The sequence below is a fragment of the Equus caballus genome, chromosome 4 (assembly GCF_041296265.1).
Source record: "Equus caballus isolate H_3958 breed thoroughbred chromosome 4, TB-T2T, whole genome shotgun sequence".
Taxonomy (NCBI): Eukaryota; Metazoa; Chordata; class Mammalia; order Perissodactyla; family Equidae; genus Equus; species Equus caballus.
Genome location: NC_091687.1, coordinates 93,406,582 through 93,429,733, shown reverse-complemented (window position 1 = coordinate 93,429,733; position 23,152 = coordinate 93,406,582). Strand labels below are relative to the sequence as shown.

The following is a 23,152-nucleotide window of genomic DNA, read 5'->3' as shown; positions in this document are numbered from 1 at the left end:
TTCATCCCAGGCTATGCCAATATCCAATGCACACTGCAGGAGATGGGGAGGGAAGGAGAGGGACTGTTGGGGCTGAGGAGTAAAGGTGGGGACAACACTCCTAGCACCTGGCTGTGGGGAGAAAGGACACAGCATTTTGCTGAGGTCCACTCTGACCAGGGGCCCACTGGCAGATACTGCTCCAGGAATGAAGTCACAGCCTTAGACTAAATAGGCTCAGGTTGGGGGTGGATGTAATGAGGGATGGGCTAGTCAGAGCCAGTACACATTGCTTAAAGACCTACTGTGTCCAGACACCTCTGTAACAACACATTTCTTCTTTCCTACTTGGTGGCTTGTTCCTGGCTTGCTGAGTTGCTGGGGGTGGCTGGCCTGAGCACTGGTGCCATGAGCACTCCTCTTTCCTTTCTTCCCAATACAAATTCAGACAACTCACAAGCACAAAGACCCTGCCTGCCCAGCTGCCTGGAAAGCCCCGGTCTGTGCCTTGATTTGGACCATGAAGTGCTGGCAAAGCCAGGAGCCCTGCATAGCCTCAGGGGGAGTCCTTGGGGGTCGCTTGGCTCGTGCCTCATAGGATGGAGCAGTGAGGCAGTGAGAGCTGGGGCTGTGGTGTCTGACAGACTGGGTTTGGATCCTAAGACTTAACCTGCATGTCAGTTTCTCACAGGGAGAAGAAACAGTGAAAGCATTTGGGAGGCCTTCAGTGGAGCGGAGCCACCATTGTCACAATGCATAAACCATGAGGAGTTAGGCAAACCCATTCTCTCTCTCTGCACGCTCAGGGGATTAGAGTTCTCCTGAGAAACATACATATGCACACACAACACACACATATACATGTCTACACACACACACACATACATATATATATATATACAGAGAAAGAGATTTAGTTTAAGGAGTGGGCTCATGTGATCGTAGAGGCTAACAAGTCCAAAATCTGCAGGGTAGGCTCGCAGTTTGGGAAGAGATGTGGTTTGAGTCTGAAGGCAGTCACTGGCAGATTTCCCTCTTCCTCCAGGGAGATCAGTGTTTTGGTATATTCAGTCCCGCAACTTATTGGATGAGGCCCACTCACGTAAGGGAGGGTAACCTGCTTTACTCAAAGTCTACTGATTTAAATGTTAATCTCACCCAAAAATATCTTCCTAGAAACATCTAGAATAACGTTTCACCAAATATCTGGGTACCGTGGCCTAGCCATGCTGGCACACAGAATTAACTATCACATCCAGTGTGCTCTCCCACGGACATGATACGCTCTTTGCCCAGGAACCTCCCCAGAAAGTGCTCAGAACACTGTGGGATCTGGCTTGGACTCCAACAACGGTCTTTATTACCAGAAGAAGCAGATGGAGCTGGTTCTACTGTGATGTCCTGTAGCACAGGGTTGAGGTCAGGACCATTCCTGGGCTCCCAGAACATACAGGATGAGTGGGTGGACTCCAGAACTCTCCAGAGCCCATCAGAACAATGTCCTTAACCCAGGGTGTGCTACAAGTAGCCAATGTTATGGCACCTCCAGGGACAGATCCAACCTGTCCTCTTTCTGAAAGGCCAGTGGCCTGGGCCTCAGCTGTACTCAGCACCCCTGAATAGGAGCTCAGTGAGAGCAGCAGTGTGCCCTGCAGCAGGCCAGACTCTTATATCAAACAACTGGGAAAGACTGACACGGGCCCAAGCTACTTTTAATTACTTTATAATAAGCAGAAACTAGAACCATCAAAATGCTTTGATATAGCCCACTCCAAACTTCCTGGAGGCTGAGGCAGGTGCAACCTTGGCTGCTGTCATTCAAACTTGGAAACTGCCCACCCTCGTTCATTCCTCCCCCTCCCAGTCCTCCTGCATTACAAATCTTCGTCGTCAAAGGTCTCCATGCACCTCAACATTATCATCTCATCGTCCATGGGAAGATCTGGTTCCTGCAAAACACACGGTGGAAGAGGATTAAATTTTTATTCAAGGACTCCAGGCCCCAGGCAGAGGAGAAGGCCCCACTGTCTCAGGTGCGCCCTGCTCCCTTAGTCCCTACTCCATGTTTCTTCAGCTATATCTTCTTCTCTAGCTTCCAGCCAGGTAAGGGCCACAAGCAGGGAGGAAGGTCCCATTTCCTTTTGACTCAACTCCATACTCTAGAAGCTCCAGAAAGGCTTTTCCTGGATATAGCAGAGCTGGCTTCTTTCCTACCCTGGGGATTTCCAGGATCCCATAAGAGAGACAGGGGAAATCTTAAAGCTTTATCCAAATGTCCATTAATAGGTGACGGTGAATTACACCATGGTGCACCTACTGATGGAGCACCGTGCAGCTGTTTCTAAAAAAGGAATGAGATTGCTCTCTCTTTGTGGGATATACTATTAAAAAGGGCAAGGTGCAGGGGCCGGCCCGGTGGCGCAGCGGTTAAGTTCGCACGTTCCGCTTCTCGGCGGCCCGGGGTTCGCTGGTTCGGATCCCGGGTGCGGACATGGCATTGCTTGGCAGCCATGCTGTGGTAGGCATCCCACGTATAAACTAGAGGAAGATGGGCACGGATCTTAGCTCAGAGCCAGGCTTCCTCAGCAAAAAGAGGAGGACTGGCAGTAGTTAGCTGAGGGCTAATCTTCCTCCAAAAAAAACACAAAAAACAAAACAAAACAAAAAAAAGGGCAAGGTGCAAAGCCGTGTGCAGAGCAGGCTACCATTTGTGTTTGAAAGAACATATGAATGTCTGTAGCCTCTCTCTCAATGGCCAGTACAAGAAACTGGTAATGGTAGTTGCCTTTGGGGAAGGGAATGGGGGAGTAACCAAGGGATACTGTTGGAGGTTCTTTGCATATTGTTTGGTAACTTTCAAATTGTAAACCATGTATGTGGGTTAACTGTTAGGAGATAACATTTTTTAAGAAGCAGCATTATGTTTTTTTAGCAAGTGTTTCTCATTCCCTTTCTGATGACCCAGCCAAGCTCTCTGACTCCCTATCTCCTCTTTCCCTAAAAGAATATTCCAGGGTTTTTGCTTTTCCTGTCTCTCCCCAGCCAAGTAGAAAATGACCCCTGTAATTTGTTAGCCCTCCTGGTCAAGGGTTGATCCTCTTGTGCCTTGGGAAGCATCCCTAATCCCAGTCAACCACCTCTTGAATGCAGGACCTGGTCCCAAGGGTGATGGCCAGATTAGGGGATGAGCCTGCAAACGAAGCCTTTCCAGATCTGGAGAACGGTCCTCACTTACTATGCTCTACCGGTGGAGGTGGGGTGCAGGGGGAGCCAGAATCTCAAAGAGGGGGGATCAGGTGGTTTCTGGGACAATCACCCAGGCCCCTTGTCCAGGGTGAAGGCAACAGCAAAGGTTGAGAAAGGAGGGAGTCAGAGCATGGGGGGGCGGGGGGGTGGTGCCAGGAGGCCAAGCATCCTTCCAGGGAACCATGCACTCAAGTCTCTGTCACTCAAAGGGCTCAGATGTCGTTCAAAGTGCTCCACCTCCTTAAGCCCCTGACAATGGTGTCTGAGGCATGTTTAAGCTGCAGATTTGTGAAATCAATGGGCTGTGAGAAGTGTTCGCTGGCATTGGGTGTTGAAGTGTGTTGGATAGTGTTCCCCCAAATTCATGTCCACCTGGAACCTCATTTGGAAATAGAGTCTTTGCAGATGTAAGTAGTTAAGCTGTCAAGATGAAATCATCCTGGATTTAGGGGGTCCTTCAATCCAAATGACTAGTGTCCTTATAAGAAGATGAAAGGGACAGAGACACACAGAGAAGACAGTGCAGTGACTGAAGTGACACATCTACAAGTCAGCGAATGCAGGGATTGCTGGGAGCCACCCAAAGCTAGGAAAAGGCAGGAAGCATTTTCCCCTAGAGCTTTCAGAGATGGCACGGCCCTGCCAATACCTTAATTTGGCCCTCTGGCCTCCAAAACTATAAGAGAATCAATTTTTGTTATTTTAAGCCACCAAGTTTGTGGTTATTTATTAGAGCCCCAGGAGAGCAATACGGGTGCTCACTGGTTTCATCCACCACCTCCCATGGAGCTGACAGAGCCAGGCGAATGGGGAGGAGAAGGAAATCTCGCTCTTTCCAGCAGTGGCTATCAAAGTCCGAGGCCTCCTGCAGCAGAACCTCTCGGACAGCTTATTCAAAATGTAGATTCCTGAGGCCCCATCTCGCAGCCCTGAAAGAGAATCTGGCTTCTGGGGCATCAGGACTCTGCATTTCCATAAGCTCCCAAGTGGTGCAAGCTGGAGCACCTCTGCTCTATACGGATACGCCAATCCCGGCTTGTTCTTCCTCCTCTGCCCTGTGTGGAGACAGGAAGCAGGGACAGCTAAGAGGGTCCTGCCAATCCGTTCTCAAGGCCTTGGGAAAGTGGACTGACTTGACTGTGTCCCACAGAAAGAGGGACGCAGTGGTGAGGGAGGGGTGGCCAAGGATTGGAAGGAGGAGGACACAGCACAGGGAGGGGCCGTTGGCTCCAAAGGAGATTCGCCCTGGTGGTCTCTGCCAAGGACCATGAGGGATTAGCGGGAAGAGGGCCACATCTTCCTCGGCCTATTGAAAAGCTGTCCTAATGGTTCTTAGACCTTTTCATTTTTACCACTTACCTTTTTAAATAAATACTTGTAGTTTTGCTAAATTAGTGAGAAAATCCATGGCTACAAGTCTGAAAGGGGCTGTCCCCTTGCCGGCTCAGGTATAACCCCAACCCCCATGAAAGCATCCAGGAACGAACTTTCTAACCAAGACCCCCAGGACTTACATCACCACAAGCTGCACAGTCGGCTTTTTGGAAGCAGAAATGAACATCCTTCAAAAGCTGACAGCAAATATTACCCCAGGGTCTCAGAAGAGGAAGAAATAATTTGGCCTCTTGGAAAGGCGTCAAGGAATCACACAACATTTAGGAACGCCTGCCAAGAGCCAGGCCCCTGGGGTCGGGTCTCTACTTTAAGGGGCTCCCAGTCTCAGGGTGCCCTGAAGAGCATCCCTGTGTCTCTTCCCTCAGTTTCCCCAGTCATCTTCCACGCCACAGGATGCATCAGGCTGAAGTCGGCCATCCACGGAGCAGACCAGAGAGAAGGAAAGAACGTCCCCCAACGCCAGTGGCTCCTTGTGATGTGATCTGGGTGAGGTCCAGCTAGGGACCACCCTAAGGGAGGTGAGCGGAGGTCTCATTGCACTCTGCTCTATCCTACCTGTTTGAACTGAGTGTTAACACAGCAAAGGCCTTTAAAAAAATCGATGATCTGCATATAGAGCTGAAACTTCTCCTCTGGATTTTCTGGGTTGCAGCTGGCAAACATTGAACTGACAACAGAAAGGAAGAAGAAACAGCAAATATTTAGAATCCTCATCTCTCCTCTGCTTGTGCCCCTAACATGTTTGGATTACAGTGTGAACCAAGCCCTTTTCAACACCCAGTTGAGTCATTGGACAGCCGGGAGCCTTCTTGGAAGGTCTTCATTGCCTCAGTCTCAACGTCACGTCTATAACCTGCTGGGAAAGCGAGACTTTAGGGAGATAGGCTCTTGTGTCCTAATTCAGTGTTCTGAGCTGTGGCCTCTGGAACAAGGGAGCAGGATTTCCTCTCTGCCTCAGAGTCAACCTGGTACAGCGCTGTCTCCTGTGGCTGCTGAGGCAGCTCAGGGGGCACACTGCACGTCTGAGTCCGGTCCCTGGAGGTGCGTCCACTCAGCAGGTCTAACAGGAGCACCAGCTCTGACACAGAGAGAGGCCTGCTTTGCAGAGTCCTTTCCCTCTGCCTTCCTGGGATGAGGGGAGACGCCGACAACCAGGGCCACAGAGCAGAGGAGCTGGGAGTCGTGCCGGGACAACCAGCGTTTTGACCTCACTTCCCCCTGGAGGGAGGTCCCACAGTCAGCTGAGGAGCCCTCTGGCAGCAGCCCCTACCTTTTCTAGTGAGAGTAGCCAAAGATTTTAATAGGTTGTTTATTGATCCACCAGCAGAGTAAGGGGTTCCAGATATGGCTTGGCAAGTACACTTTGGCAGCTTCTCCACAAAGTTGTCCCAGCACCTGAGCCCAGCTGAGAACCAGGAACGTCTGCCTCCAGCCAGTTTCAGCCAAACCAAGCTCCACGCACAGCTGAGAAGAGCTTGAGGCACCGCATAAAGTCATTTGGAGATTTTGGACAAGTCTGTCCAGGCCGAGGTGGAGCAGGTGGAGCAGAGGAACAAAAACCGATGTCTGATATGCCTGCAGGGGGCCAGGTTCCCAGGGACAGCTGAGGTGCCCAGCCTCAGGGGAGAATGGAGACATTCGCTGGGGTCATGAGGACATCTTAGCGGTGACACCAGCACAGGTCTCTGAAGGGCCTGGTCCTTCAGGCTGTAAGACCACAGCTTTTCAAAGCAGTGAGGGAAATTCATCCCACACTAGCTCTGCCTGAGAAAACGCCCCGATGTTCAGATTGAGTCAAGCTGCTTGTTTTAAAGGCCCCCCAGAACCTGTTTGGTATCTTCTCACTTCACGGGGTCAGCCATCCCCTCCCCCCTCCTCCCACACCCATGCCATCAGCACCAGGAAAGCTGCTTCTCTCCCTATGCAGCTCAGAGACCCCCCTAAGCTCAGGGCACAGGCCTGTTTTCATGTTGGCCCAGGTTCTCCACACCCCAGAGCCCCCTGCCCACCTCTCAGACTAGACCGACGCCATAACGGCCCTCAGCCACCTCACCCTGGGAAAACAGCGCAATGTGAACAATTCAGAGCTGATAGCCTGTTGTGTCTCAGCCCAGGACCAGGATGGAAGAATTTTCTGCTCTGATGGAGCCCCAGACAATCTCATCCCCAGGGCAATGGCACAATCCTAGGGCCTGCAGCGCCCTTCGCATCCCAGAGAAAAGTGGGTCTCCAAGAAATGCCACTCAATTATGCGCCCGTCTGGGGGGCTGCCGGGGAGAGGCTCCTAAACATCCAGCAGGGGTACACACGCACACACACTCACACATTCATCCGCACACCATCACACACACACACACTGTCTCACACCTCCTTCCTCACCTGGAGCTAGAGGTACTTGGAGCCTCACTTTTGTCCAGGAAACTTGCCACATCAAAAGCATCTTCAAAAAGGATCTGAAAGAAAGCACGGAACTTCGTGTGTCAGAAATAGCTCTAGGTTTGGCGCTTGCTCTGGGCTGCTGGGGCAGAGACGAGTACAAAGGCTCTCTCTTCAGCCCTCATCCCCGAAAGATGGGCATGTTAAAGCTGGGGCCCACACCCAGGGTCTCTGGTGTTGACCTTCCCAGGGTGTACGCATTAAGCTCTTGCCCGCCCAGAACAAACTGCAAACCCCGGAGGTGGCCGAGAGGGACAAGGAAGCCCTGTGGACTGCAGCGTCTTCTTTCTAAAGAAGGTGGGAGCTCAGGTGCAAGATGCAACAGCCAGAGCTGAGCCTCAGTTCACACCAGCAAAGGGCTCATCCACACCGCCCGAGGTACAGAGACCATCTGAGCTCAGGATCCACCATCTAGCAGTTTCGTGCCAAAGCAGCAGAATTTAGAAGATGGGGGCGTTCTGGAGTCAGGCTGCAGGTGAGCCGACTCTCAGCCCCGCCGCTCACTAAGCTGTGTGACCTCGGACAAGTGACTTAGTTTCTTGAGTCCTCCTCTATGAAGGAGAATCACAGCAGTGCCACCCCACGGTGATGCTGCAGGAACAACACGCTGTATGTGAAGCCACCGCTCACAGTAACAGCTCAAATGTGCCAGCTACTATGGACACCACCTGCTTGAGAAAAGAAATGCATGCTTATCGTGGAAATGTTGGGAAATAAAAACAGATAGAGAAAATAACATCACTGAGAAACAATTCCACCCAGAGATGCCCAGTGTTGACATATTGATCTATTTCCTCCAGTCATTTCTCTAGGGGTATTTTATCACATATTCCCAATTTTGGAATCTTGCTATTTAGATAATTTTCAGTGCTGCTTGTCTTTAATTTTTAGAAGAATAAGAAATATTCCACAGGATGTGATATACATTTGGGATTGAAAGATTTAGGAAATAAAAAATAGATGCTTAGTTAAATTTGACTTTTACATAAAGAACAAGTAATTTTGCATGGGACATTCTTATATTAAAATTTTAACTGGGCATGCTTTATTTTGTCTGGCAGCGCATTTACAGAGGCAGCCACTCTGAAGAGAGGGAGTTCTCTGGCCCTGAGCTGGTAGGTTCTGGCACATTCTGGCAGCTTCCTCAGGATCTCTCCTCTCCCCTGACCTGGAACATTCTGCTTTTTTCCTGGAGGCCTCACATCTGCCCTGCGTGTCTTCTCACAATTTGCTTCCCCTGAACTGAACCCCTTGGGACTCTGGCCGTGTGAATTGGCCCCCTCCTGACTTCTGGATATTTTCAGGTGTCCTTCTTTTTGATATCCATTTGGTCACCTCAAAAAGGATCTGGAAAGGGGTCATTGAAAGGCCTGAGCTCTTGTGTCCATCAGGCCAGAAGCCCATCGGTTCCATGTTCCTCCCCGGCAGGCCTGAGGCAGGGACCAGGACCTTCCTGCCCTCAACCAATCAGCCCACCAAAGGTGCAGGCGACACACTGTCCTCACCTGTGCAAACCGCCCTTCCAAGTCAGCCTGGAGTGGCACCGCCAGGCTGCTGGGCCCTTCTGGAGCGCCCAGCCCACTGATGGGGCCGCATACCTCCCAGCACTGAAGGGCACCGTCCAGGTGCCTCCTGGGCAGGCCTGATCCAAGTCCAGGGGCTGCCCGAATAGCTGCTCCACAGCACGACCTCCCCAGGTGGACCAGGATCTACCGAGATTTCCCTGCAGCTCGTGTAGAGGCCAAAGCAGGGCCACCACGGCTCTGTCCCCGCCCTGGGCACAGTGTTCTCTGTGCCCTCACCTTTTCACCAGCCCCCAGTCAGCCTAAGGCTGGGGACGGCATGAGGGCAGAGCCTGCTTTGGGCACAGCTGAGGGACTCTGCTGCCAGCTCCCCTCAACACCAGCAGAGCATGAGCCCATAGCCCTTCCTGCAAAAGCCCAGAGACGCCACTTCCATGACTTGGGGACATTGGATTCGGGGCGTTTCTCTTCAGCTCTGCTCTTCTTTAAGGACAGGTTCATGCTTGCACACGCACGCATGTGCGGATCTCAGCACTGAGGGAATGCTAATCCCAGCTGATGCTCCGCTTGCCGACCGTGGCCGTTCTTACAGCATGAACTCTGAGAGCGCGTTCACAGTGGAGGGGACGCAGCAGCCACCTCCCCGTGTGTTCCCCTCTCTTCACCGAGCGGCAGCCATGTTCTTTTGGGTGGAAATTAAACTCCTCTCAGGGATTGGGCCTGATTGGTCCAAACGTAATCCTATCTTGGTTATGCCAGTCATTGGCTCAAGAATCTGCCAATCTAGCCAATTCTGGCCAATGAGAGGGCAGGAGAAGCATGGTGGAAATTTCTGGAAAAGTTATTCTTTGACCCATAAGAGAGCCACAGGGAATCTTTCTCTTACCTGATGCAGAGGAGGCAGAATGACAGCTTGATTGTTACCCGCTGCCATATCACAGTCACAGTGGGTGGGGACAATGGTGAGGGGAGAAAAGGGGAGAAACTGGCCTTAAGATGAGGCAGAGCAGGGAGAAGGGAAGAACAGAGTCCATGGTGACATCACTGACGTCACCCTGGGCATGAGTAGTACATTTCCTCTTGGCTTAATGAGCAAGTAACTTGCAACCAAAAGAATCCCAACTGATACAACCGTCTAAGCCTTCTCCTCTAAAATCCCCATGGAAAGGCCAGGAAACTAACAGGAAAAGAAGAAATGCTGTTCTGTGGCCACGGAGATTATGTTGGGAAAATCAAAAAGCCACCGTGTGAGCCAGACTCCAAACAGCACCCCAGGCTTGCTATAGGACCGGAAGCAGATCCCTGGTGTGTCCAGGCCAGAGGTGACGGAGTCATTCCTGCGCACCCTTCCACCCCAGCTGACAGGGTCTGCTCACCTCCTCTGGGGTGGAGACGAGGGAGCAGCTGGCCCCTTGGCTGTCGACTCCACTGTCCTTCACGCTGCCCTCGGCACAGGCTGGCTCCTGACAGGCCCCTGTGAGGCCCGGGAGGCCACTGTGTTTCTGTGCCCAGGCCTGCAGGAGACTGGCCTTCCTCTCCTCAGAGAGATTCTGCCACAGGTGGGAGATGGCCGCAGAGACGATGGGGAGTGTCACCTCCTGCGAGGAGACAATCCCACTCTCGATCAGAAGGTCCATCATCTGCTTGTAAAAGTTGAGATACCTGCAACAGAAATGCACCATCCCCCAGACCTGAAGCTAGTGGCCGAAGGTCCCTCCCAAGTCATCTCCTTAAGGTTCTGCTTATGGGGTGCAATGTACCAGGGGCTTAGCCTCACTAGTCTCTGCGTGCCCCTGACCCCTGGAGAGCAGAAGCCATCTTGAGGGCCATGAATCACATAGATTTGTGCTCCCGGGTCCTTCCCCAAATCCTCCCAGAGCCTCCATGAAGTCTCTGCCCAATAGAAGAGAGGAGAGAGGCGTGACTGGCTCAGCTCTTCCCCACGGGAAAACTGCTTAAAATTCTGAGCCCATGAATGCGTGGACATGATATGATGCAATGCCCACTTTAATGTGAGGCCTGAAAGTCAGGCTCAGCTGTGCAGTGAGCCTCTTTCTACTGGGAGAACGCCTCTGGAAGCCAACATCGCTGTCCAGGGTCTCAAGTGTGTGGAGGGGCAGTGGCAGTGGAGTCTGGGCCAGCCATTTGCTTGCCATTCTTACTGTAAGATCAGTAATGCTGCTGAAAGCATTACTGTGTGTGTGTTTGGGGGGGGGAGGTTATTTAGCCCTCATAATCCATATCACAGCTCCCCAAAAGGTGCCCCAAATAAACACACAGTCTAAGTAAACACAGTGTATGTGCTGTGCCAATGTAGCTTCAAGACTATTTCTCTAGACCCTCTGCTAACCCCATCCCCAAGCTCCTCCCATATGGAAATTCTGGAGCTTCCATGACTCAGGCCCTGCTCTGAGAGTACACTGAGGCTGCAGCATGCCCCAGCTGGAGCCTCTGTCCCCTTCCCCACAGGAGCTCCAGGCATGCCCAAACCCGCCTCTCCCAGCTGTTCACACCGTTCAAATTCCATGAGGTCAGGCAACAAGGTGACTGGGGAGTGTAAGAGCTCCACATTTTTCTCCTCTTCCTCCTCGTCTTCCTCCTCATCTTCCTCCTCTTCCTCTTCTTCTTGGTCTTCCTCCTCTTCCTCCTCCTTTTCTTCCTCCTCAGCATCCTTCCCAACTGTCTCAACTGGGTACCAGGTGGTGAAACCTTTCTGATGAAACTTATTTGAGATCAGGCTGGGGTGAAGGAGAAACAAGACAACAATAGACTAACGTCCCTCATGAAATCAACACTGAAATTCTTAACACAATTTTAGCAACAATACATACATACATAAAGGTTAATGCATCATGACCAAATGGGGTTTGTGCTAGGAATGCAAGATGGCTGCTTCAAACTTTGAACATCAATCAGCGTAACTCACCATGTCAACAGACCCAAGAAGAAAAACCACACGATCATCTCAATAGATGCAGAAAAAGCACTTGGCAAAATTCAACATCCATTCATGATAAAACTCTCAGCAAACTAGGAATAGAGGAGAACTTCCTCAACCTGATAAAGGCCATCTACTAAAACCTACAGCACACATAGTACATAACAGTAAAAGACTGAACATTTCTCTGTAAGATCAGAAACAAGACAGGGATGTCCATTCTTACCACTCTACTCAAAATTGTGCTGGAGCTTCTAGCCAGTTCAATAAGAAGAACAAAGGAAATAAAGGGATACAGATTGGAAAGGAAGAAGTGAAACTGTCTTTATTTGTAGACAATGTGATTATCTGTGAGAAAATCCCAAAGAATCTACAACCACACAACTTGAATTAAGAAGGGAGCTCAGCAAGGTTGCAGAATACAAGGTCAATATACAGCAACCAATAGTATTTCTAAATATTAGCAATGAACAATGGGAAGTTGAATTTTAAAAAGTACCATTTACAGATATATCTTCAGAAAGATGGCACTGTGAGCAGACGTTGAACTCGCCTCCTCCCACAAACACAACCAGATTACAACAATTTTAGGAAGAATCACCCTAGATTGAAAACTGAAAACTGGATAAAAAGAACCCCCACAACAAGGGACAGTCCTGACGAAAGCAGAAGAGACAGTAACTCTGGCCAGAGAGGAAAAAAGCCACCTTTGGGAGCAGTGGAGCTTCTCAGCTGGCCAGGCGGGAGCCAACCTAAGGATATCCAGATAGCATCTCAAGACGCCTAAGAGTCTCGTACTACTATACATCGGAAGGCGGATGGACTTCCCCCCGGGAGGAGGTAAAAATAGGTGAAAACTCTCTGATCCCCGACCCCCGGACAGCCTAATTGCTGCAGGAGGCTCTCTTCCAGCGGACTCCCCCATAGCATCGCCACACACCAAGGGCGGGAGTGTGCACTCACCAGCAGAGCGACGGTGGAAACAGGTGACAACAGCCCTACTCAAGCCCCCCGCGATTACACCTAAGCCCAGGGGGAATCCCCAGGGTCCCACACCCACCGGCAGGGAAGGCCTCCGCTTGCCATTAGCAGGGAGGCCCTGCCCAGAATCCAAAACAAAGGCAAGCTCCTGGTGGGTGGATTCCCCGGCACCAGGCACCAGACCGCAAGCTGCTGCTGGGCCCACGGTCTCCGGCACACGGGTCGGTGCAGGGGGCACCCGGACTTCCCGTGGACGTGCTTGGGGACACGGTTGGAGCTCCAGCGCCCGGCTCTGCAGCTCGGGGGGAGGCTCCAGGGTCCTGCACGCCCCCCGGCAGGGAAAGCCTCTGCTCACCATTAGCTAGGAGGCCCCGCCCAGAATCCAGAACAAAGGGAAGCTCCCGGCGGGCGGATTCCCTGGCACTGCACCAGACCGCCAGCTGCTACTGGGCCCACGGTCTCCGGTGCACGGGTCGGTACAGGGGATGCCCAGACTTCCTGTGGACGTGCTTGGGGACTGGGTGGAGCTCCAACACCCAGCTCTGTGGCCCAGGGGGATGCTCCAGGGTCCCGCACACCCCCAGCATAGCAGGCGTCTCTGCTCTCCATTGGCAGGGAGGCCCCACCCAACATTCAGAACACCAGGAAGCTCCCTAGGGCAGAATTCCCCACAAGGCAGCAGCTTACAAGCCACCACCAGGCCCACGGACTCTGGCCGTGTCCCAGACGAGGCAAGGGGCTCCCAGAGATCCCATGAGAGTGGAGTGGGGCAGAGTGGAGCTCCAGTGAAATGGCTACATAGCCCAGGGGGGAACTCCAGGTTCCTACAGCAGCCTCAGCAAAAGCCTCTGCACAGCACTAGTGGAGAGGTCCCGACTGGCAATCGCAAGGCGGGAAGGCCCTGGGGCAAAAGTAGCACAGCTAGGTGAGCTAACGACAGACTGCAGAAGATACCCATAGCTCTGCTGGGACCTATAGTGGACAAGTGTGATCTTGTGGGCTCTGTTAGGGACAAAGCGGCGATTATAGGTGATCCTGCTCCTGGCTGCTGGGAAAGCCCATAACACCACTGCAGACCACAAGGAGGGAGTGCGTCTAAGTGGGCTGCAACAGTAGGCACCAGCAGCCTGAGGCCCCCTTGCGATTGCCCCCACAACCGACGAGGGACTCCACAGGACCACTGTGACTACGAGGAGGGGTCCAGGTCCAGTCAGCAACAGCTGACAGGGTTCCTGGTTGGTGCAGTCTAAACAGCTGCCCCCCCCCCCCGACACCAGTCGCAACAAGTGGAAGCAGCGACTAAACTCTATCCCTATCTGGAGGCACAAATCCACACCATCAAGCAGTATGAAAAAATATATTAAATCTCCAGAACAGAAGGAAAATGATAAGCACCCAGAACACAATCCCAAAGACAATGAAATCTGTAACCTAAATGACGATGATTTCAAAACTGGCATTATTAGAAAACTCAATGAGTTAAAAGAGAATTCAGATAGACAACTCAATGAGTTCAGGAGATATGTCACAAAAGAGCTTGACACTATAAAGAAGAACCAATTAGAAATACTGGAGATGAAGAACACAATGGAGATTAAGAAAAATCTGGACTCTCTGAACAGTAGGGTTGATAATATGGAGGACAGAATTAGCAATTTGGAGGATAGGAATATAGAAATGCTGCAGACAGAGGAGGAGAGAGAACTAAGACTAAAAAGAAATGAAGAAACTCTCTGAGAATTATCCGACTCAATTAGGAGATGCAACATAAGGATTATAGGTATACCAGAAGGAGAAGAGAAGGAGAAGGGGGCAGAAGGCCTGTTCAAAGAAATAATAGCTGAGAACTTTCCAAACTTGGGAAGAGAGATGGAACTTCATGTGACAGAAGCCAATAGATCTCCAAACTTTATTAACGCAAGAAGACCAATCCCAAGGCATATAGTAGTGAAACTAGCAAAAGTCAATGACAAAGAGAAAATACTAAGGGCAGCCAGGCAGAAGAAAATAACTTACAAAGGAAACCCCATAAGGCATCCAGCAGATTTCTCAGGAGAGACATTACAGGCTAGAAGAGATTGGAATGAAATATTCAAAACTCTGAAGGACAAAAACCTGCAGCCAAGAATACTCTACCCAGTGAAAATATCCTTCAAATCCGATGGAGAAATAAAAACTTTCCCAGATAAACAAAAGTTAAGGGAGTTCATCATCACAAAACCTCCTCTTCAAGAAATGCTCAGGAAGAACCTCATTCCTGAAAAATCAAAAAAAGGAAAGGGGTTACAAAATCCAGAACAAAGGAGATAAGCAGAAGGACAATAACACAAAGTAACAGCTTTCCATCAGGACAAAATGCAAAAGAACCAGAAAACAAGTGATAAAATGGCAACAGTAGGCCCCCACGTTTCAATAATCACTCTAAACGTGAATGGATTGAACTCTCCAATCAAAAGACACAGAGTGGCAGGATGGATCAAAGAACAAGATCCAACAATATTCTGCCTCCAGGAAACACACCTCAGCCCCAAAGACAAACACAGACTTAAAGTGAAGGGATGGAAGAAAATACTCCAAGCTAATAATGAACAAAAGAAAGCAGGTGTTGCCATACTTCTATCAGACAAAGTAGACTTCAAGGCAAAACAGATAAAGAAAGACAAAGAGGGGCAGTATATAATGATAAAAGGGATGCTCCACCAAGATGACATAACACTTATAAATATATATGTACCTAACACAGGAGCACCAAAATTCGTAAAGAAACTATTACCAAAACTAAGGGGAGACATCAACAGCAATACAATAATAGTAGGGGACCTCAACACCCCATTAACACCAATGGACAGATCATCCAGACAGAAAATCAACAAGGAAATTATAGAATTAAATGAAAAATTAGATCAGATGGACCTAATAGATATATATAGGCCACTTCATCCAAAAACAGCAGGTTACACATTCTTCTCAAGCATGCATGGAACATTCTCAAGGATAGACCATATCTTGGGAAACAAAGCAAGCATCAATAAGTTCAAGAGGGTTGAAATAATACCAAGCATCTTTTCTGATCATAATGCTATGAAACTAGAAATCAACTACAAGAATAAAGCTGGGGAAGGGCCAAAACTGTGGAGACTAAACAACATGCTACTGAACAAACAATGGATTATTGAAGAAATTAAAGAAGAAATCAAACATTATCTGGAGGCAAATGAAAATGAAAACACACCGTACCAAATGATTTGGGACGCAGCAAAGGCAGTCCTAAGAGGGAAATTCATTGCAATACAGGCTCACCTCAATAAGCAAGAAAAATCTTACATAAACAGCCTCAAACGACACCTAACGGAATTAGAAAAAGAAGAACAAACAAAGCCCAAAGTCAGTAGAAGGAGGGAAATAATAAAAATTAGAGCAGAAATAAATGATATTGAAACAAAAATGACAGTAGAAAGGATCAATGAAACAAAGAGTTGGTTCTTCAAAAAAATTAACAAAATCGACAAACCCTTAGCCAGACTCACTAAAAAAAAAAGAGAGAAGTCTCAAATAAATAAAATTAGAAACGAGAGAGGAGAAATCACAACAGATACCTAAGAAATACAAAGGATCATAAGAGAATACTATGAAAAACTGTATGCCAACAAATTGAATAACCTAGAAGAAATGGATAAATTCCTAGACTCATACAACCTCCCCAAACTGAATCAGGAAGAAATAGAGAATCTGAATAGACCAATCACAAGTAAAGAAATAGAAACAGTAATCAAAAACCTCCCCAAAAATAAGAGTCCAGGACCAGACGGCTTCTCTGGAGAATTCTACCAAACATTCAAAGAAGATTTAATACCTATCCTTCTCAAACTATTCCAGAAAATAGAGGAAGATGGAGCACTCCTTAATACATTCTATGAAGCCAACATCACCCTGATCCCCAAACCTGACAAGGACAACACAAAGAAGGAAAACTACAGGCCAATATCACTGATGAACATAGATGCAAAAATCCTCAACAAAATTTTGGCAAACCGAATACAGCAATATATCAAAAAGATTATACACCATGATCAAGTGGGATTTATACCAGGGACACAGAGATGGTTCAACATCCGCAAGTCAATCAACGTGATTCACTACATTAAGAAAATGAGAAACAAAAACCACATGATCATCTCAATAGATGCAGAGAAAGCATTCGACAAGATCCAACATCCATTTATGATAAAAACCCTCAATAAAATAGGTATAGAAGGAAAGTATCTCAACATAATAAAGGCCATATATGACAAACCCACAGCCAACATCATACTCAATGGACAAAAACTGAAACCCGTCCCTCTCAGAATAGGAACAAGACAAAGGTGCCCACTTTCACCACTCTTATTCAACATAGTACTGGAGGTTTTGGCCAGAGCAATTCGCCAGGAAAAAGAAATAAAAGGAATCCAAATAGGCAACGAAGAAGTAAAACTCTTGCTGTTTGCAGACGACATGATCTTATATATAGAAAACCCCAAAGAATCCATACAAAAACTATTAGAAACAATCAACAACTACAGCAAAGTTGCAGGGTATAAAATCAATTTACATAAATCAGTAGCATTTCTATATGCAACAATGAACTAACAGAAAAAGATCTCAAGAACTCAATCCCATTCATGATCGCAACAAAAAGAATAAAATACTTTGGGATAAATTTAACCAAGGAAGTGAAAGATCTATACAACGAAAACTACAAGACCTTCTTGAAAGAAATCGATGACGACATAAAGAGATGGAAAGACATTCCATGCACATGGATTGGAAGAATAAACACAGTTAAAATGTCCATACTACCTAAAGCAATCTACAGATTCAACACTATCCCAATCAGAATTCCAATGTCATTCTTTACAGAAATTGAACAAAGAATCCTAAAATTCATACGGGGCAAAAAAAGACCCCGAATTGCTAAAGCAATCCTGAGAAAGACCAACAAAGCTGGAGGCATCACAATCCCTGACTTCAAAACATACTACAAAGCTACAGTAATCAAAACAGCATGGTATTGGTACAAAAACAGATGCACAGATCAATGGAACAGAATTGAAAGCCCAGAAATAAAACCACACATCTATGGACAGCTAATCTTTGACAAAGGAGCTGAGGGCCTACAATGGAGGAAAGAAAGTCTCTTCAACAAATCTTGCTGGGAAAACTGGACAGCCACATGTAAAAGAATAAAAATCAACCATTCTTTTTCACCACGTACCAAAATAAACTCAAAATGGATCAAAGACCTAAAGATTAGGCCTGAAACAATAAGTCTTCTAGAAGAGAATATCGACAGTACACTCTTTGACATCAGCTTCAAAAGAATCTTTTCGGACACCATAACCCCTCACATGAGGGAAACAATAGAAAGAATAAACAAATGGGACTTCATCAGGCTAAAGAGCTTCTTCAAGGCAAGGGAAAACAGGATTGAAACAAAAAAACAGCCCACTAATTGGGAAAAAATATTCACAAGTTATTTATCTGACAAAGGGTTAATCTCCATAATATACAAAGAACTCACACAACTCAACAATAAAAAATCAAACAACCCAATTACAAAATGGGCAGGGGTCATGAACAGACATTTCTCCAAAGAAGATATACGGATGGCCAATAGACACATGAAAAGATGCTCATCATCACTAATCATCAGGGAAATGCAAATCAAAACTACACTAAGATATCACCTTACACCTGTTAGAATGGCAAAAATATCCAAAACCAAGAGTGACAAATGTCGGAGAGGCTGTGGAGAAAAGGGAACCCTCATACACTCTTGGTGGGAATGCAAACTGGTGCAGCCACTATGGAAAACAGTATGGAGATTCCTCAAAAAGTTAAGAATAGAAATACCTTATGACCCAGCCATCCCACTACTGGGTATCTAGCCTAAGAACCTGAAATCAGCAATTCCGAAAGTTCCATGCACCCCTATGTTCATCGCAGCATTATTCACAATAGCCAAGTCATGGAACCAACCTAAGTGCCCAGCAACTGATGATTGGATAAAGAAGATGTGGAATATATATACAATGGAATACTACTCAGCCATAAAAAAGGACAAAGTCATCCCATTCACAACAACATGGATAGACCTTGAGGGTATTATGTTGAGTGAAATAAGCCAGACAGAGAAAGACGAACTCTGTATGACTCCACTCATAGGTGGTAGTTAACATATGGACAAAGAGAACTGATTGGTGGTTGCCAGGGGAAAGGGGGGTGGGGGGAGGGCACTAGGGGTGAAGTCGTGTACCTACAACATGACTAATAATGATGTACAACTGTAATTTCACAAGGATGTTAACTTTCATAACCTTAATAAAAAAAAAAGTACCATTTACAATAGCCCCCAAAAACATGAAACACTTGGGTTAAAAACTTAGATTTAAACGAAAAGCTCAGTCTAGAAAAGACAAAATGGATAAGTTGGACTTTACCAAAATTTTAAAATTCTGTTCTTGAAAAGACAGTTTTAAGATGATAAACAAATAACAAACAATAGGATATATTGGAGTATATGAGGAACCCATTTGCTGAAAAACTAATTTGGCCTAACCTTGTTTTTTCCAAAAGGGCCTGATGTGGCCCTTGCACATGCATTGTATGTCTGCTTTGAGTATTTGCTATGTCCCAAAGACAAGAAGAAATGCCCTCAAGATGAAGGTGCAACTTCCCCCACACTGGCATTTCCTTAAGGATACCCATCTCTCCCTAGGCTAGGAATTGATTGCTGCACTCAACTGTGACCACCCAGCTCCAGACAACAGACCTGCTACCTGCTGTGTCCATTGAGACAGCAGACATTCTACCTGCTGTGTCACTGTGCTCTCGGAGCAATCTCGTGACTGTTGTAAAAGGGACATTTCAATCACATGTGATACACGTTCTTTGAGGTATGTAACCACCCTGTACAGCCCCACTTCTTTGGAGTGCTCCATTCCTTTGTGGAAGGACTCTCCTGGGCTAAATGGTCCTCAAATCTGGCTCATAATAAACTCAACCCAGTTTTGATTTAGAGATTGGTTATGGATTATTTGTGTGGACAAAGACAATGAAACAACATGACACAATTTGGAAAACCAGGGAAAATTGTTTGCTAGCCATATACTAGAAAGAGAGCTAATTTCTCAGTATACATAAAGAGCTTTTACCACTAAATAAGAAAAAGACCACCAGCCCAACAGAAAAATGGGCAAAGAAGAGGTACAAAAAGTGCCCAGGAAGGGAAATATAAATGATCTTGAAAAAAGGCCCTTCGGCTCACTCATAATTTAAGTAATTACAATATAATAATCATAAGATATAATTAATCTACTCCTATGCTAGTACCACAGTTTTAATTATTGTAGGTTTATAATATTTCTGGTGAAAACATCCTCCCTAATTATTAAAATTTTAAAAGAAAATTAGCCATTCTCACATGGGCAAGTGATATAAGTATTGATAAGACTTTAGAATGTGATAAAGTTTGTATCCTAAACCAGTGAGGAAAGGATGGCTTATGTCATAAAAGGGGTGGGATCAGTGATTAACCATTTGGGAAACGCCAATGCAGACGCCCATCTCTCTGAGACTATCTCCCAGGCTGATTGTGAGGAGAGGGACAGGCTGATTTGTAAACTGCAGCCACAAACACTCTGCTACGTACACTCAACACGTACACACACCACACCTGCCTCCTGCCCTCTGGGACCAAAACGGTGACCGGAGCTGTCTGCATGGAGTGCGATTATGGGTGCCATGTCCTTCTTTATACTTCTCTGTGTTCTCACATTGTCTACAATGTGAATTTTACTTAATTTTAATAATTTATCATTTCTCCTGATCATCTCCCTTAGGATATACTACACATTCATTTTTTTAAAAAAATCTGAAAATACAAAAAAGCACAAAGGAAAAAGTAAAGTCAGCAGTAACCCCACCAAAAACCAAAGGACACATCACTTCATCTAGGCGGGCTCTTGGTGGGTTCTGAACGTCAAGCACTTTCCGATCTCATTTTGCAGATTGAGTAAAATTTGCACTCTTGGGTCTCATCAGAGGCCAACCTGGATACACACTGTGCTTCCCACGCCATGGGGCCACCAGAGACAATGAGGGCCCAGCCATTGCCCCTAAAACCCAGGCTGGGCTTGAAGCAGCTCTGCAGGATGAAACATGGTGCAGGGGTTAGGTCATTCTGGGAGAGCACAGCAAAGGATATACCTACACGGCACACGTAAAGAGCGCAGATAGCGTTAAGAGTTAACTTTCAAATGTGAGATCATAAAAGGAAGAGAAAGACATTTCTCAAATCAGTCTCTCTTTCAAAGTCTGAGTCTGACCTTATGAACAAGCTTCCCTTTCAGCCTCTGTGACATCTGGGTGTACCGTTTTTCCCTTTCCTCTCTGAAATCCAATTTGGCTTATCTTAGGTTCCTATGAGACTTGAAAAGTAGAAAGAGAATTGGAGTTTCCTTATTTTCCTATGCATCCTTCAATAAAGCCATTAGTTGAGTTTTTTAAAGCTATAATACAATATGAACACTGTGATCTCATTTCTCTGTAAAATAATGTGCAAAATTAAAAAACTAGAATATTCTTTGAAACTAACATTGATTTTCCTTGAGAGGTGAGACAGTATGTGTTTTTACTTTCATTTGCAGGCTTTTCTGTATTTTTGACATTTTCTGTAATAAGCATGGATTATTTTTATAATCAGAAAAAAGCCAATGAATGTTACTAGAACAAAATAGAAAAGCATTCTCTCTGGCACAAGACTGTTCTAAATAGGTCAGCAGCTCCTCTTCCTCTGTTCTGCACTCTCGAGGGAAATTGAGCTGCTGTGACGCAGCAGAGCAGTGGGAGAACAGCAGCTTCTGTTGTCTGGCACTTGGGGATCTTACCTGTGATTTCTGGAGTACATGCTGGCGTATTCTTCCTTGACCTCCTCTAAGCTGTTTGCATTCCCATCCTTCAGGCTGAAGTATTCTGTCAGGGAGTTGAAGGCAAGGGTCGGAGGAGAAAGTCAGGACTGTGTCAAGTCTCTCCTGCCTTTCTGTCTGGAGGGGCTGTGGGTGTCCCTGAGCCTGCCCAGGTACAGTGCTAGGGAGTCAGGAGCCCAGTCCCACCTCTCCTTCTAGATGCGAGGGGAGAACAGCAGACCAGGGGGAAGGACTTCTTGAAGCGGCCCTTCTCAATCAGGACATCGAAAGCACCCCTTTCAGAGTTCAGCTTCCAGCAGCCTGCTACACCCCAATCCTCAGCCAGCCATCTCCCCCAAACTGAGCGCCAAGGAAGGGAGCTGGGTTCTGCCCTCCGCTTTGAGTATGACAAGCCCTCATCCACTTCTTCTCTGGCTTCTCCAGATGAGATCAGTTCACTTCAACAGCACCCCAATAAGGAGCTCATCCTGCTCATGCAGCCTGATGACCTCTGTCTATCCCAGCAGACTGCAAGCTCCCTGAGGACAGGGGTGTGAATCCCATCGTACCCCTGGCCCAGGCGCAGTATCTGGCACAGAGTAGGCACTCGGTAATTATTTTTGTTCAATCAATTTAACCCAATCTCTTCAGTTTTCAATAGAAAAATGGACCAGTCTTCCCCTGGGAGGGAGACAGGGGGTGGCAGGTGGGGCTCCATTACCTTTCAGCTTCAGCAGATTGTCCAGGGTTTGTTCCAGTTCCTGAATATGATTCTTCGCCTTATTCAAAACCTGCCACTGAGGACAGAGATAGACAATGCTGACAGGCTGGCCTTCCACCGCAGGGACTGGCTTTGTGGACACCGCAGCCCCTTGCCTGGTCTGAGACTATGCTCCTTCAGATGCAAAGTCACAGCCCTTGCCGTTGTCAGTAAAAAAAAGTAGGAAGTTTGCTCTGATGCACAGAAGGCACGGAGTTTAGTTTGTATTCTAGAAATGTTTCTCACCGAAGTACCAAAGTATTTGGAAACAACCAGGCTGCGTTCAGCAGACCACTGGCTGTGCCACTCTAGGCAAATAATTCAACTTTCTAGGGCCTCAGTGTTCTCATCTGTACAATGAGGGCGATATGAACAGAATTGTGAGGAATGAATGAGGCAATCCGATGGGAAATGATACTAACATTTTAAACTACTGAGGACAATGCTATGTCTTTTCATGCCCTTATCTGGATAAACCCCATGATGGGCCTCTAAGGAAGCCATGACTGTTGTCCCTGTTTAATCGATGTGTTAACTGAATTAGCAAGCAACTTCCTTCACATGGACTGAGGCCACCTAGCAGCCAGGCTCTCAACTACCACGTCATGAGGTACAATTTCAGGGGATAGAAATGGTTTTCTTCTAGATTTACTTCCATTTCTTACTTCGAGGCCCTGAGTGCCTGTTCCTTCTGTGGTCATGCTGCCAGTCTGTGCACACTTCTTCACTGGCTGATGACAGGGACTTTGGATTTTAATGCACCGCTGGAAGCCTGCAGCATATACCTCCTCATGCAGGGGCCGTGGAGCAGAGCCATGCTGGATAGGCTCTTTGCTGCGAGGCCCAGATGTGGGATGTCTCCCCACCCAAACCCCGAGCACTGAGCCCCTGAGCCTGGCTCAGCAGAGAGAGGAGGAACTGCCCCCACACCTCTCACTCTCCAGATCTT

At 47.4% G+C, this 23,152-nt stretch overlaps 1 protein-coding gene across 3 annotated transcripts in view; it reads right to left on the bottom strand.

Annotated features, from left to right (window-relative positions):
- Nucleotides 1-1,686: 1,686 nt before the first annotated feature.
- Nucleotides 1,687-23,152, bottom strand: part of STRA8 (stimulated by retinoic acid 8) — a 42,307-nt gene continuing 20,841 nt past the window's right edge. For all 3 annotated transcript variants that reach the window (XM_070265861.1, XM_070265862.1, XM_023638801.2), the window contains 7 exons: nt 22,165-22,240; nt 21,426-21,510; nt 11,093-11,317; nt 9,956-10,241; nt 7,000-7,073; nt 5,176-5,287; nt 1,687-1,928 (listed from right to left, as the gene is read on the bottom strand). In XM_070265861.1, the coding sequence (XP_070121962.1) occupies nt 1,854-1,928; nt 5,176-5,287; nt 7,000-7,073; nt 9,956-10,241; nt 11,093-11,317; nt 21,426-21,510; nt 22,165-22,240 (933 nt within the window). In that variant the 3' untranslated portion in view covers nt 1,687-1,853. The remainder of the gene's footprint in view (nt 1,929-5,175; nt 5,288-6,999; nt 7,074-9,955; nt 10,242-11,092; nt 11,318-21,425; nt 21,511-22,164; nt 22,241-23,152) is intronic.